General features: G+C 39.6%; 1 protein-coding gene across 1 annotated transcript in view; it reads right to left on the bottom strand.

Moving 5' to 3' along the window:
* Positions 1-13,625, bottom strand: part of HSD17B7 (hydroxysteroid 17-beta dehydrogenase 7) — a 33,212-nt gene that overhangs the window by 17,584 nt on the left and 2,003 nt on the right. Inside the window, exons 2-5 of the mRNA XM_067728481.1 lie at positions 12,969-13,172; positions 9,738-9,830; positions 8,538-8,652; positions 2,928-3,122 (exon numbers count right to left, since the gene is read on the bottom strand). Coding sequence (XP_067584582.1) covers positions 2,928-3,122; positions 8,538-8,652; positions 9,738-9,830; positions 12,969-13,172 — 607 coding nt within the window. The remainder of the gene's footprint in view (positions 1-2,927; positions 3,123-8,537; positions 8,653-9,737; positions 9,831-12,968; positions 13,173-13,625) is intronic.

The raw sequence follows: 13,625 nt of genomic DNA, 5'->3' as shown, positions 1-13,625 counted from the left end.
TAAAAAAATAATAAGCAGTTAAGATAAAAAAAGACATACACAGTAAAGTCTTTGCCTGCAAGAAGTTTCTGATCTAGTAAATATAGACAACTAAACCTCAACTGTGTCTGTTTCCCTGCAGGTATATAAGGTCCATATCTCCAGCTTGAGTTGGGAGCTCCTGGCATCAGAGAGGAATGAGGGCTGTGTGTGGTTCCACAAAGATCTCCTCCAACTGAAGATCTCTAAATCAGGTTCTTAGCCCAGGACTCATCATTTTAGAAAGATCTGTTCTATAAAGAGAGCCCCAGTTAACATACGGCACGTATTAGTAATAGAAGAGGCCCTGGGTGGTCTTTAGTAATCCTTGGAGCACTGGGATTTGTTTTACTAGTTTATTTGGTTTAATTTTCACTGCATTTTACCTTATTTTGATGTTGACCATTTTAATTTATATTTTTATTACTTTTAATCTTATTATTTTTCTTTTAAACAAAAATAGAAAATGCCAGTGTAGCAGAGTCAGTTCAATGGACAGAAAGTACCCTGAGCATCAAAAGCTGGAAGGTCTTCTTCTTTATTCAGTGCTGCAAGGGCCTGGAGGTGCCTGACACGGATAATCCAGCCCCCGAGAGTCCCCCTGATTTACCAACAGTCCTCTGAAAAAAGTCAGGAGTCTTAGAGACCAAAAATTCTTCCCAAGAATATTTTGCCCCAAAGATAGCTAAGGAAAATTTCTTATTCTGGGAACTAGCCAGGAACAGTTAGGGCCTTTTCAGCCCTAAATGAAGACATCTGTGAACTAAAATCCAGGGCTTCCAACACATACAACTTTCTGACATTAAGCAACAAAAGAAACAAGCAAGGAGGCCGTCTTATCCAAGACTACAGTCACCCCACATGTTTAATCCTAGGGAATGAGTGTGACGACCCTGAGTACTTCCACAAGGCCTGTGTGAGGGGCCATTCATGGATGGTTAGTCTTTCAGGTAGCTTGTACAGACCTAACAACATTTCCAGTCATACAAGGCTTCAAAGGGAGGTAGTTCTTTATTAGCTACTTCTCTATTCATAAAAGCCAAGGAGAAAAATCACAGGCTGCAAAATAATCACACAGATTTTAGGAGGCGGCAGCATCAGCTAAATCTCCCTTTTCTGTAAAAGATGAAATCCCAAAACTTATTTGACAATTGAGACAAGCAAAATCCCAGAGCTTATTATGAAAAGAGAAGCTAATCCACTCTGACCTTACCCCTAAAAGGGAGTTTCCAGAGGACAAGCAGTTGTGACAAGTTTTTAAACATCTCAAGAAATCTCAGGAGGAGGCTAACAACTGGACCAACACACTGAGCTCAAATAATAACAAGAACAGTCAACACACAAACACACATAAGCACACGCACACACAGGTGCAGACCACATGACCACAGACACCCATACCCAAGCACACATACCACATATACAATCACATTCATATACATATGCACACACCCAAAAAAACCACACGTGCATGTGGATAGGCACACTCACACGTGTATGCATGCACACAAGCACACACCCTCCCACCCCCCACGCATTCACGCCCACATGTGTGCAGACACATGCACACACGCACACAAGCACACACACACACATTCTGAGCACAAAGCATGGCTGTGACTGCTTCGTACCAATCCCATCATTCAAGCCTCCCAACAAATCTATGAGGCAGGCACTATTATTATCCCTGTTTCTCAGATAAGGAAACTGAAGTACAAGGAGATTAAATAATTTGTCCAAGTTTACAAAGCTGGTGACAAAGCAAGGATTCAAATGCATTTCTAGAGAATATGCTCATAGCTTCTACTTTTATACCACCCTCTTCACTAAGAGGCTTGATTCTAAGAGCCAGTTCTCAGAAGTGAGAATTCCACCTGATGAAGGTCTCCACTGCAGAATCAACCAGGTCTAGACCATTACGTAAGGCTTAGATTACTGTACCTAAAGTGTGATCAAAGAATGTCCCTTAAGGGCAGATAGTTTCTGCACTGTCTTTTTATTTTTCCTTCCTCCTCGATTCTGAGCCTAAAAATGGTCAGTCTTTTGTAAATATTAGTGGAATTAAATTTCTCCCCAGTCCCACACTCAAAAAACACAGTCAAAGCAAACAAAGGAAAATGCCCATGGGAAAGACCAGAGATTTCCAGTTAAGATTTTAGACCTGGGCAAGAGAGACACACAAAGAAGCACTAAGTTCCAGACCACAGAGGACACAAGGAGCCAGCATGACTGACAACAGCTGCTCTCAAAACCCGGGTCCTCACAGAGACAGAGCTCTGCAGCCTCACCAAAGGTCACCACTCTCCAGAAGGCTTTCTAAGTACCAACTGTCCTGTAACATCAGATATAATAAACACTGGGTGGCCGCATGGCTTAGTGGGAAAAATCCAAGCTATGAAGTTAGCCGTGGGCTCAACTCTGAGCTCTACCCTTTACTAGCTGCGTGACTTCTGGGTAAATGACTTAAGGGCTCCAATCTTTCGTGTCCTCATATGAAAATGGGAATACTCAGACCTACCTTACTATGATGGGAAAGGTATTAAATGGCATACATAGATAAAAAGGATGGCACCTAAAACATAGCAAATGCTTAACAGTAACTACTGACATTGTTAGTAGTATCATTCTGTTATATAAAATATAGCTCTTGAAGAGCTATGGAATGGTGAGTGAACCCCCATATATCTAAAAGGTCAGGAGCTAATCATCTCGGCCCTAAAACTTTCCTATACACCAACTATCAGTCTTCATCATGTCTTATCTTGTCCTCATAGCAATCCTGCTCAAGAAACAATATTTCATCTTCTAAACTACCATAGTTACTAGAAAGCCAGCCATCTTACTAGGAAATCAGTGGTAGTTCAGAAATCACTGCCCTGCCATTTCCATATCACTGAGACAGGCCTCACCCGCTGGTTGAAGTTCCTGTTCAAAGCCACACTCAGAAGGTCAATAGCATATTTGGAAGAGCTGTAGGGCTCCTGGCCTTTGCTGTGCTGGATGTCCTCAAGGTTGAAATTAGATTTCACTGCATTACGAGATGATGTCCAGATGAGCTGAGATGGACTGTCACTATGACACAGGAGAGATTCCAGTTCCCGAATCTGAATGAGGAATAAAAGAAACAAAAAAATGTATCAAAATATACTGGGGGAGTACAAGATAACAATTTTGAAACCAATATAAATGTACACTAGAATTGAACAGGTATGTCATTGGTAGAGTGGGACACAGGTACACAAGAGAAGAGACTAGACTGATCTATGTGGTAAGGGATTAGAGTCAGAGACATCAGTGTGAACTCATGATTAGCTTAATAAAGATTCAGATGGTTACATACAAAATATTTACAGATATTTATACATAAATGGGTTAGTATGCACGTAGATACATCCTTGCTCTGTTAGCTGAGAGAGCCTAGAAGCAAATGCTATCTCAACAGCAATAAGCACCCAGACCTTGGTTTCTAGTACCATTCTCCAATAAAAGGAAACAGATCTCCTTAGGAAAATGGCTGATTCTAAGACTGGGATAGGAAATACGTAAGATGAGTCTTAAACATCATGTGATGCCAGAAAGGATGTGCTTAAAACAAAACCAGAAAGCCATAATGATGAGGGCACGTTGAAGATATAGAGGTTCCACAGGACAGAAAGCCTAGAAATAAACCCACGCAGCTATGGTCAATTAACCTAAGACAAAGGAGGCAAGAATATACAATGGAGAAAAGACAGTCTCTTCAATAAGTGGTGAGGGGAAAACTGGACAGCTACATGTAAAAGAATGAAATTAGAACATTCTCTAACACCATACACAAAAATAAACTCAAAGTGGATTAAAGACCTAAATGTAAGACCAGATAGTATAAAACTCCTAGAGGAAAACATAGGCAGAACATTCTTTGACAGAAATTGCAGCAATATCTTTTTGTTTTGTTTTGTTTTGTTTTTTGTTTTGCGGTACGCGGGCCTTTCACTGTTGTGGCCTCTCCCGTTGCAGAGCACAGGCTCCGGACGCACAGGCTCAGCGGCCATGGCTCACGGGCCCAGCCGCTCCGCGGCATGTGGGATCTTCCCGGACCGGGGCACGAACCCGTGTCCCCTGCATCAGCAGGCGGACTCTCAACCACCGCGCCACCAGAGAAGCCCAGCAATATCTTTTTGGATCCACCTCCTAGAGTAATGAAAATGAAAACAAAAATAAACAAATGGGACCTAATTAAACTTAAAAGCTTTTGCACAGCAAAGGAAACCATAAACAAAACAAAAATACAACCTACAGAATGGGAGAAAATATTTGCAAATGATGCAACCAAAAAGGGATTAATTTCCAAAATATACAAACAGCTCATACAGCTCAATATCAGAAAAAACAAACAACCCAGTCAAAAAATGGGCAGGAGATCTAAATAGACATTTCTCCAAAGAAGACATACAGATGGCCAAGAGGCACATGAAAAGATGCTCAACATCGCTACTTATTAGAGAAATGCAAATCAAAACTACGATGAGGTGTCACCTCATACCAGACTACAAATAATAAATGCTGGGGAGGGTGTGGAGAAAAGGGAACCCTCCTACACTGCTGATGGGAATGTAAACTGGTACAGCCACTATGGAGAATAGTATGGAGGAGCTCTACTAAAAATAGAGCTACCATATGATCCTGCAATCCCACTCTTGGGCATCTGGAGAAAACCATACTGCAAAAAGATACATGCACCCCAATGTTCATTGAAGTACTATTTATAATACCCAAGACATGGAAGCAATCTACATGTCCATCGACTGATAAATGGATAAAGACGATGTGAGATATATATATATATATATATATATATATATATATGCCACAATGGAATACTACTCAGCCATAAAAAAGAATGGAATAATACCATTTGCAGCAACATGGATGGACCTATCATACTAAGTAAAGTAAGTCAGAGAAAGACAAATATCATATGACATCACTTATATGTGAAATCTAAAAAAATGATACAAATGAACTTATTTATGAAACAGACACAGAAAACAAACTTATGGTTATCAAAGAGGAAAGGTCAGGGGGGAGGGATAGATTAGAAATTTGGGAATAACATATACACACTACCATATAAAAAATAGATAACCAACAAGTATAGCACAGGGAACTATACTCAATATTTTGTAATAATCTATATGGGAAAAGAATCTGAAAAAAAAAAGATATGTGTGTGTGTGTATATATATATATACACACACATACATGTACGTATAACTGAATCACTTTGCTGTACACCTGAAACTAACACAACATTCTGAATCAATTGTACTTCAATAAAATTTTTAATAAATAAATAAATTTTTAAAAAAGATATAGAGGTTCCAACTGAAAGAGCTCCCAATGGCCCAAACTAAAATAATTTGAGCAAGAAAATAAAGTAGTATTTATAATACAAAGGAGAAAAATATATATCCATGAATCTGCATGGATATAACATGATTTTTTTCAGTTTTACTGAGGAATAATAGGCCAATAAATAAGTGATTGGATAAAGATTTAAGTGGAGGAGAATAGACAAATCTCCCTTGCAGAGAGCTACTTGCAGTAGCTACTCTACTCTTAAGGAGGTCAAGCACAACCCCTTAAGTGTGGGCTACACATAGTAACTCTTCCAAAGAGTACAGTATGTAAAGGGAGAAAGAAACAAGTAACTTAATAGTGGAAAAACCTGACAAACACTGATTCAAGTCAGGGGATCAAAAAGAACATCAATATACCTAGAGTCTGTCATACAGAGTGAAGTAAGTCAGAAAGAGAAAAACAAATACCATATGCTAACACATATATATGGAATCTAAAAAAAAAAAAAAGGTTCTGATGAACCTAAGGGCAGGACAGGAATAAAGACGAAGACATAGAGAATGGACTTGAGGATATGGGGAGGGGGAAGGGTAAGCTGGGATGAAGTGAGAAAGTGGCACTGACATATATACACTACCAAATGTAAAAGAGATAGCTAGTGGGAAGCAGCCGCATAGCACAGGGAGATCAGCTCCGTGCTTTGTGACCACCCAGAGGGGTGTGATATAGGGAGGGTGGGAGGGAGGGAGACGCAAGAGGGAGGAGATATGGGAACATATGTATAACTGATTCACTTTGTTACAAAGTAGAAACTAACACACCATTGTAAAGCAATTATACTCCAATAAAGATGTTTAAAAAAAAAAGAACATCAATACTGATAAAACATATTGATTGGATGTGATGAGAATGGCACTCCGTCTCTGTGGTCTTCTTCCTAAAAACACATTTTCTCAAATCTAACCATGAGGAAAACAGACAAATCCCAATCAAGGGACCATGTACAAATACCTGAGCAGTAATCCCAAAACTGTCAAGGTCTTCAAAAACAAGGAAAGTGTGAGAAACTATCACAACCAAGAAGAGCCTAAGGAGATTTGACTATTAAATGTAATGTGGTATCCTAGAAGGGGTGCTAGAACTGAAAAGGGACATCACACAAAATTAAAGAGTTCTGAATAAGGTATGGACTTTCATTAATAGTAATGTATCAATATTGGTTCACTAATTGTGACAAATCTACCATACTAATGTAAGATGTCAATAATAGAGGAAACTGGGCATAGTGTATGCAGGAACTCTCTTTGCAATAATTCTATAAATCTAAGATTATCCTAAAACTAAAGTTTTATTAAAGAAAAATCTAGGAAAGCTTCCAGATGTGCAATGAACATTTACATCAAACACAATCAAGAGAACTCATGAACATGAGATTAAATCAGTTACCTGGTTCCACAACTGTAATATTGCACTGTGCCTGGAACTTTACAGAAATTCTCTCTACTCTTTTAACAGCCCTAAAAGTTTGGTCATTTATAATCAAACTGGGGATGGATCCATTTATATAATGCTTTTACATCTGGACATAGAATCCAAGTTTGTGATCCATAAAAAGTTGTAAGATTCCTAAAACTAATTTGGAGAGAGTGGAAGGCATCATCAACCTTCCTATCATTTTATTTGATAAATCAATCCCAAAACCCCTGCTGATAGCCTACCTATATAAGAATACACAAAGATAAGTCATGTCACAAGGACACCTGTAATAACTGTGCCTTTGGCCACAACTCTCCTCTGCCATTCCCCCAACCTGGATTACCCCAATACTAGATATCCTTAACAACTTAATTTTTTAAACAATAGATTCATCAAAAAATTAACAGACTATTAACAGCAACAATTAACTTACCCTCTACCACTGCCAATTCATTTAATAATTTGAAAAGAGAGCATTTGAATTTGAAAAGAGAGCAAAATATTTCCTTTATCTTTTATCTTATGAAAAGATAAAGGAAATATTAGATAATGAATCCCTGTAGAGTTATAAAACATGACCATATAAGAATTCAATCCCATCCTGAACTATATTTTAACTTTTGTCATTGAAAAGGTAATACCACATATTTTTTTTAAGATTCATGTTTCATTCTAAAGGATCTAGAATGAAACATGAATCTCCCACTCATCCCTGATGCTCTGGCACCCCAGTTCAAAGGTATCCACTGTTCCCAATTTCATCTGTATCATTCTAGAAATGGTATATACATGTATATACAATGTGTAAAGATATATATTTTTGTTTGTTTATACAAATGAGATCACACTATACAAATTACAACCTGCTATTTCTTCTCAATAATGAAATACTACAGGCTATCCCATGTAAGTGCAAGATATTTATCTGATTTCTTTTAGTGGTTTCACAATATTCCAATGTTTATGTATATCTTAAATTATGTATATCCAGGCTAGTCCTCAAGGAGGTCCAATTTTGAGGGAAATTAGGTTTAAGGTGAAAAAAGTGATCATGAATATAAAAGTGTCAGAGATACAAGTTCTATGCAAGCAAACCCAGCATTAGAAGGAGTTCTTCTCGCACCAAGGAATTGAAAGCAACTGGCAACATATCTGGCCATTACTTAATCTAGATATTAAAGCTGTCCTATGAGACTAAACCTGAGGGAAAAGCACAGAACAACCTAGACAAGTTGCACATCCCTTGCTTAACATTATAGTTGCCTGAAATTGTGGCACACCAGACTGGATGCTTAAAAAAAAATCACAAATCAAGATAGTAAAAGATTAACCATGAAGTAGTGTTTAATAATGGCTTCCCTGTCACCCCATCCTATCTGATGCAAAGCCCAGTTTCAAAGACCATTTAGAACAGTACTGGTGCACTTACTCGGTTCTGTACATTGTTTCTGAAGGTGCTTGTGTGTTTATACCTTACTTTCTCTCCGATCTCTAAAGCTGATGTCAAAAGAAAAAATATACCAGTAGGCTGCTTTAAGCAATGTCTTAAAAGAGTAGAGTGATCACCCTATTTAAACACGCAAAGATTTAATGCTAGCCATAAACTAATGAGCTTAACAAAACAGCACTGTGATCTATCTGTGCAAGCGTTTAGGATCACAGTACTAAGTGTTGGCTTATTAAGCCCAAAGCCTTTTTACCAGGATAAAGTGGCCAAAGACATTGGTTGCAAACACCTCCTGGAGGCCATCGGCAGTAATCTTTTCACTCTGGGTCAGCACTCCTTCAGCTGTAGAGAATATATGAATCGCTTTTCTGAAACAGTAGAAGACAATTGCATGACTTTTTAAAGCTTTTTTAACTGAAGATACTAAACAGACACCCCCTCCTGCCTTCCCCCACCCTAAAACTACATTTTCCTTGATTCTGTAATAACAGGAACAAAAATACCTATTTCTCAGAGTGGGTTATCATGAGTACTAAATCAAATGCAAAAATGCTTTCTTGCTCCAATTCACAGAAGGACTTACATAGTTATAGCTCATACTACCAATAGGAACCTGAGTCTCTCAAAAAGCTGCTGCAAAAACTCTCGTCACCTCTTTCCAAACCAGGTTACAAGTCAGCTGCCCTGGGGAAATAATAGCTACGCCAAGAAGAAAAAGTCATCCCCTGAACACTGACTTTTAACTGCTGAACAAAGTTAAACAGGCTGTTTTATTATCAGGAATTCTTGAAGCACCGAATATACTAATTGATTTGCTGTGAGATCTATGTCGTAGGTCAAGACCAGCGTGGAATTTTGTGTGTAGGGCTCTGTTTAATGGCAGAGAAGTAAAACAAAAGTAGCAGTATAGGAAATAGCATGCAGTGAGAGTAATATCTGTTTATGAATAAGTACCCTGGGTCACAAAATAAGATTTATCTCTTACTGTAGGTTGTGGTTAAACATTTTTGGAAGCCACTCTAATAATGCATATAGAGAATCTCCCAGGAAGGTATTTAGGTCTGTACATTTCCCCAGCCTGCTGGTCAGGGCACCTGGCATACAGCTGAGAAATTGCTTCTCAAGTTGCCTTCCTGGGTATTAGAGTCTCACTGACAATTCTGCCTAGTTCTGAAATGTTCTTGCTAACAGACACAGTCAGGCAGACCAAAATTGACCTGCCAAAACGTCCAACCACTCAGAATGTCCTGGGGACCAAGAACACAATAAGAATCATGACTTGCAACATTCCTCACAAAGATGAAACCTTCTTTCATGACATGGCTGCAACACGCCCTTTCTGTCTTCATCCTTCTCAACACCCCCTCATCTCAAGTTATCCTACTGAGGGCAAAACCAGGCAAAGTAATAAACACCTCCCTTCTAATCAGTTCACCTAGAAGACGGAAATTACCTTGAAAAGAGGCCACAGAAAAGTGCTTTGATATTTAGCTGTGGATTAGGCATGATCCCAGCATTTAGATATACATAGTCAAATCTCTGAAACCTGCAAGTAAAACCAAGAAAAGATCGTTAGTTATCTCTTTGAGCAACTAGAATCAAGAAGGCCTATGAAGGACAGAAAGTACTTTCTGAACCAAAAAGATGGCCATAGCAAGCTAAAGCATCAGTATTACATTCTCAACAGTTTTTCTTTAGCCATGGTAAATATTTGAGTATTCCTTTTTTTGATGGTGGCTTCAAACAGAATTTGGAGAGCTGTAACGGGCTTTGAAGTCCAATCTTCTCTGATCAATGCCCCTTCCAGCTTAGTCCTCCCAACAAGGCACTGAAGCAACTTTCTATTAAACCCACTCTCCTTCTGGTCTTAGAAAGTTTTTTGCATTTTTTTTTAATTCACATCTTCCCTCATTGACAAGTGAAATCTATATAATCTGATCCATCCGTGCTGGAATCTGAACGCCAAGATATCCACTAGAGCATTAGATCCATGTGGAAACCTCTCCTTGTTCATGGCCACGTGCTCTGTGTCATAAAATGATGAAAGCTCACAAGAATACAGTGAGATTACAGAAGCTGAATGGGGGTAAGGTGCTTCCGATAGGCTCCCTCCAGGACACGTGTGAAATGCTGACTTGTGAAGCCTTTTTCACCAACATAAACCTTGATCTAAGTGTATTCTTTTTGAACTAGATTCAAGGTAAGTAGAGCCCGTGCTCATTACACTTACAGACACTATGAATATTCAAAATGTCGCCTAGAATTCTGTGCACCACACTGTCTCCCTGTCCTCCGTATAATCCAGGACAACACGGGCCACAGCTACTAAAGCTGGTACCTCAGGATCATACATGGTTACCAATACACACCACACACAACATTTCCTGATCATCCTATAAGTAATCAACAGCCGCATGGCTCTAATTATAAACTGTTTAAATTGCTCATACTGATACCATCAGGTTATCCATGTAAGAGCCATAAAGACAGTATGGGTCCAGCTATTGCTAGTTGTTCCATTATCTAACTTGCAAACTTTCATCTAAGTATACTAACAAATCTCGCTGGGAATGGAGAGGGAATGTGTAGCAAAGAGTGGAAATGGCAAATTTCCAAATTCAGGTCTGGCTGCAGTTAAACGGCATAGTACCCTTGAAAGCTTAAATGATTGACACAAGTGCTCTATTCTGGATAAAACAGAACCACTATTCCTTATCAGTTTTCAGCAGCACAAATCTAATAGAACAGAGTATCACAGGTGGAAAGACCAGCATCAGGAACGGTGCTGCTTCAGCCAACTGGAAAGGGCCCTTCTCAAGCTCTCTTAGCCTCTAAATTTAGGTCCACAGTCGAAGATATCCATTTGGGCCATGAAGTGCAAGACATCCTTCGTATAAGCAAGAGATCTATCTGGACACTGTCACATATTCCCAAATTTGTCAGTATCACTACAACCATCATTTCCTAAATTCGGATAATACCACCCACCTCAAAGAGAGCTGTTTTGAGGATTAAATAAATACATCAACGCTGCACTTAAATGCTGACAGGCAGCTGGGACAACTCATCATCCTAGTGCTACCTTCTTCCCCACAGCCTCCCCCCTTACGTTTGGGTCGAATTACTAAATATCTTACTAAATACTAAATTACTAAAACTGTGATAACCTATCCTGAGCCTTTGAAGGCAGTTGAGAATAGTCAGTACTATGAATGTCGCAACATGAAATCTCAAAACTGTACTGAAATGGGCTACGACTAACTGAGGATGAAGGTTCTATTCTGCTAAACAAGGAAATAACTAAATCTATACAAAACAGGATGAGAGAGCCAACTGGCTGAGAAGGTTTGGGGACAGAAAGCCTGCAAACACGACTTGCAACTCATAAATGCTCTCCCGACTTGAGGGTTTTTAAATCAGCAAGAACACTGACTGTATAGTTTCACAGACTTGGAGACAAGTTATGGAAAAGTAGATGTGAAACCTAGAAAAGCTCAGTTTTTAGAAAGACAGTGTGACAGAAAATTCTAGGAGCTCAGCAGTAGAGGAGAGCAAACCCTCATTTACAAAGGGCTAAGGCTGAAGGGAAAACTGTGCCGAAGAAAACCAGTTTCACTTTGTAACTTGTACATGTGGAACAGGGTAATGCAAATTGCTATCAATAAACATATACAAAATGCAAACTATTGGGCTTCCCTGGTGGCGCAGTGGTTGAGAGTCCACCTGCCGATGCAGGGGACACGGGTTCGTGTCCCGGGAAGATCCCACATGCCACGGAGAGGCTGGGCCCGTGAGCCATGGCCTCTGAGCCTGCGCGTCCGGAGCCTGTGCTCCGCAACAGGAGAGGCCACAATAGTGAGAGGCCCCCGTACCGCAAAACAAAAACAAAACAAAAGCAAACTATTATTCTTCAGCCAACGCTTTAACCAAGAAGGTCTTCCTTATGTATACTGAAGTTCATTTTATTGTCCAAGGAAATAAAGCAGCTCTTGCTTTGTAAGGGCCTCAATTACAAAAATATAATTAATAATTTATTGTTTAAATTAAATGACTGATTAAATTTAATTATTCCAGATATTGCTAGGACTCAGCATGGACTAGTGCAGGGTTCTTGACTTTTTGATCATAAATTCCTCTTAGAATTTAATAAAAAGCATGCCCTCTCTCTCCAGAAAAATGCATTGTGCACCCATATGCAATTTATTGTACACACTTTCTGGGAATTTATACATCCAAAGACTCTATCCCTTCATATACTAAATATTTATCAAATGTTTATTACATGCCAATTACTGTCCAGGTATGAAGAAATTTTTAGTGGCCTGGGGAAGTTTCTTCACTTGTCAGTACCTGCCCTACCACTTAATGAAGTTCTTATGTGAAGGAAAGATGCAAAAAATGCATTCAAACATCAAAGGACTTACACTAACATAAAGCTTCACAACTGACCACATGTCAAAACACACTGAGAAATTAATCTTCATGGAATGGTCATGATTTTGACTGAGAATGAAATTTTGGTACTGAGGCAAGGCAATAACGGGTCACTCTATACAGATTTCCTCAGCGTAACTTCTTTTTATACTGCACCTATTTCTTTTTTAGGTTTTCCTATCCTTTCTTATTCTATTAGCTGTTGTGTTGCACAATCACATGAGAGAAAAGCCATCCACAAGAGGCATACCTTTGCTTGAGCTCCTTGGAGGCCTGGAACACTGACGGCAGGCTGCTGACATCCACCTGCACAGTGGAGACCTCGGCGGTGGGGTGGGAGGCCAGCAGAGCAGTGCGGACGGCTTCCGCTTTGCTCATGTTCCTGCACGCCAAGCACAGGTGAAGCTCATGGTCTTCCTCCAGCAACCGCCTGCAGAGGGCTAGGCCAACGCCACTGAAAGGACAATTCAGATACAGAATATGCATTCAATGAGATGGTGCCAAATAGAAGCATTTCTCCCTGGCTCAGAAGACTGATTTTGTCAGCTTGAGCCCCAACCAGGAGCCCAGGTAGACAGAAAGAATTCAAAAATTATGTATATATGTGCCACATCTTCTTTATCCATTCATCCGATGATGGACACTTAGGTTGTTTCCATCTCCGGGCTATTGTAAATAGAGCTGCAATGAACATTTTGGGACATATATACACTACCAAACGTATGGTAGATAGCTAGTGGGAAGCAGCCGCATAGCACAGGGAGATCAGCTCGGTGCTTTGTGACCACCTGGAGGGGTGGGATAGGGAGGGTGGGAGGGAGGGAGATGCAAGAGGGAAGAGATATGGGAACATATGTATATGTATAACTGATTCATTTTGTTGTAAAGCAGAAATTAACACACCATT

Source organism: Pseudorca crassidens, chromosome 2 (genome assembly GCF_039906515.1).
Source record: "Pseudorca crassidens isolate mPseCra1 chromosome 2, mPseCra1.hap1, whole genome shotgun sequence".
NCBI classification, from domain to species: domain Eukaryota; kingdom Metazoa; phylum Chordata; class Mammalia; order Artiodactyla; family Delphinidae; genus Pseudorca; species Pseudorca crassidens.
Note: the sequence above shows the minus strand (reverse complement) of the source record. Positions and strands in the feature narration are given on the sequence as shown.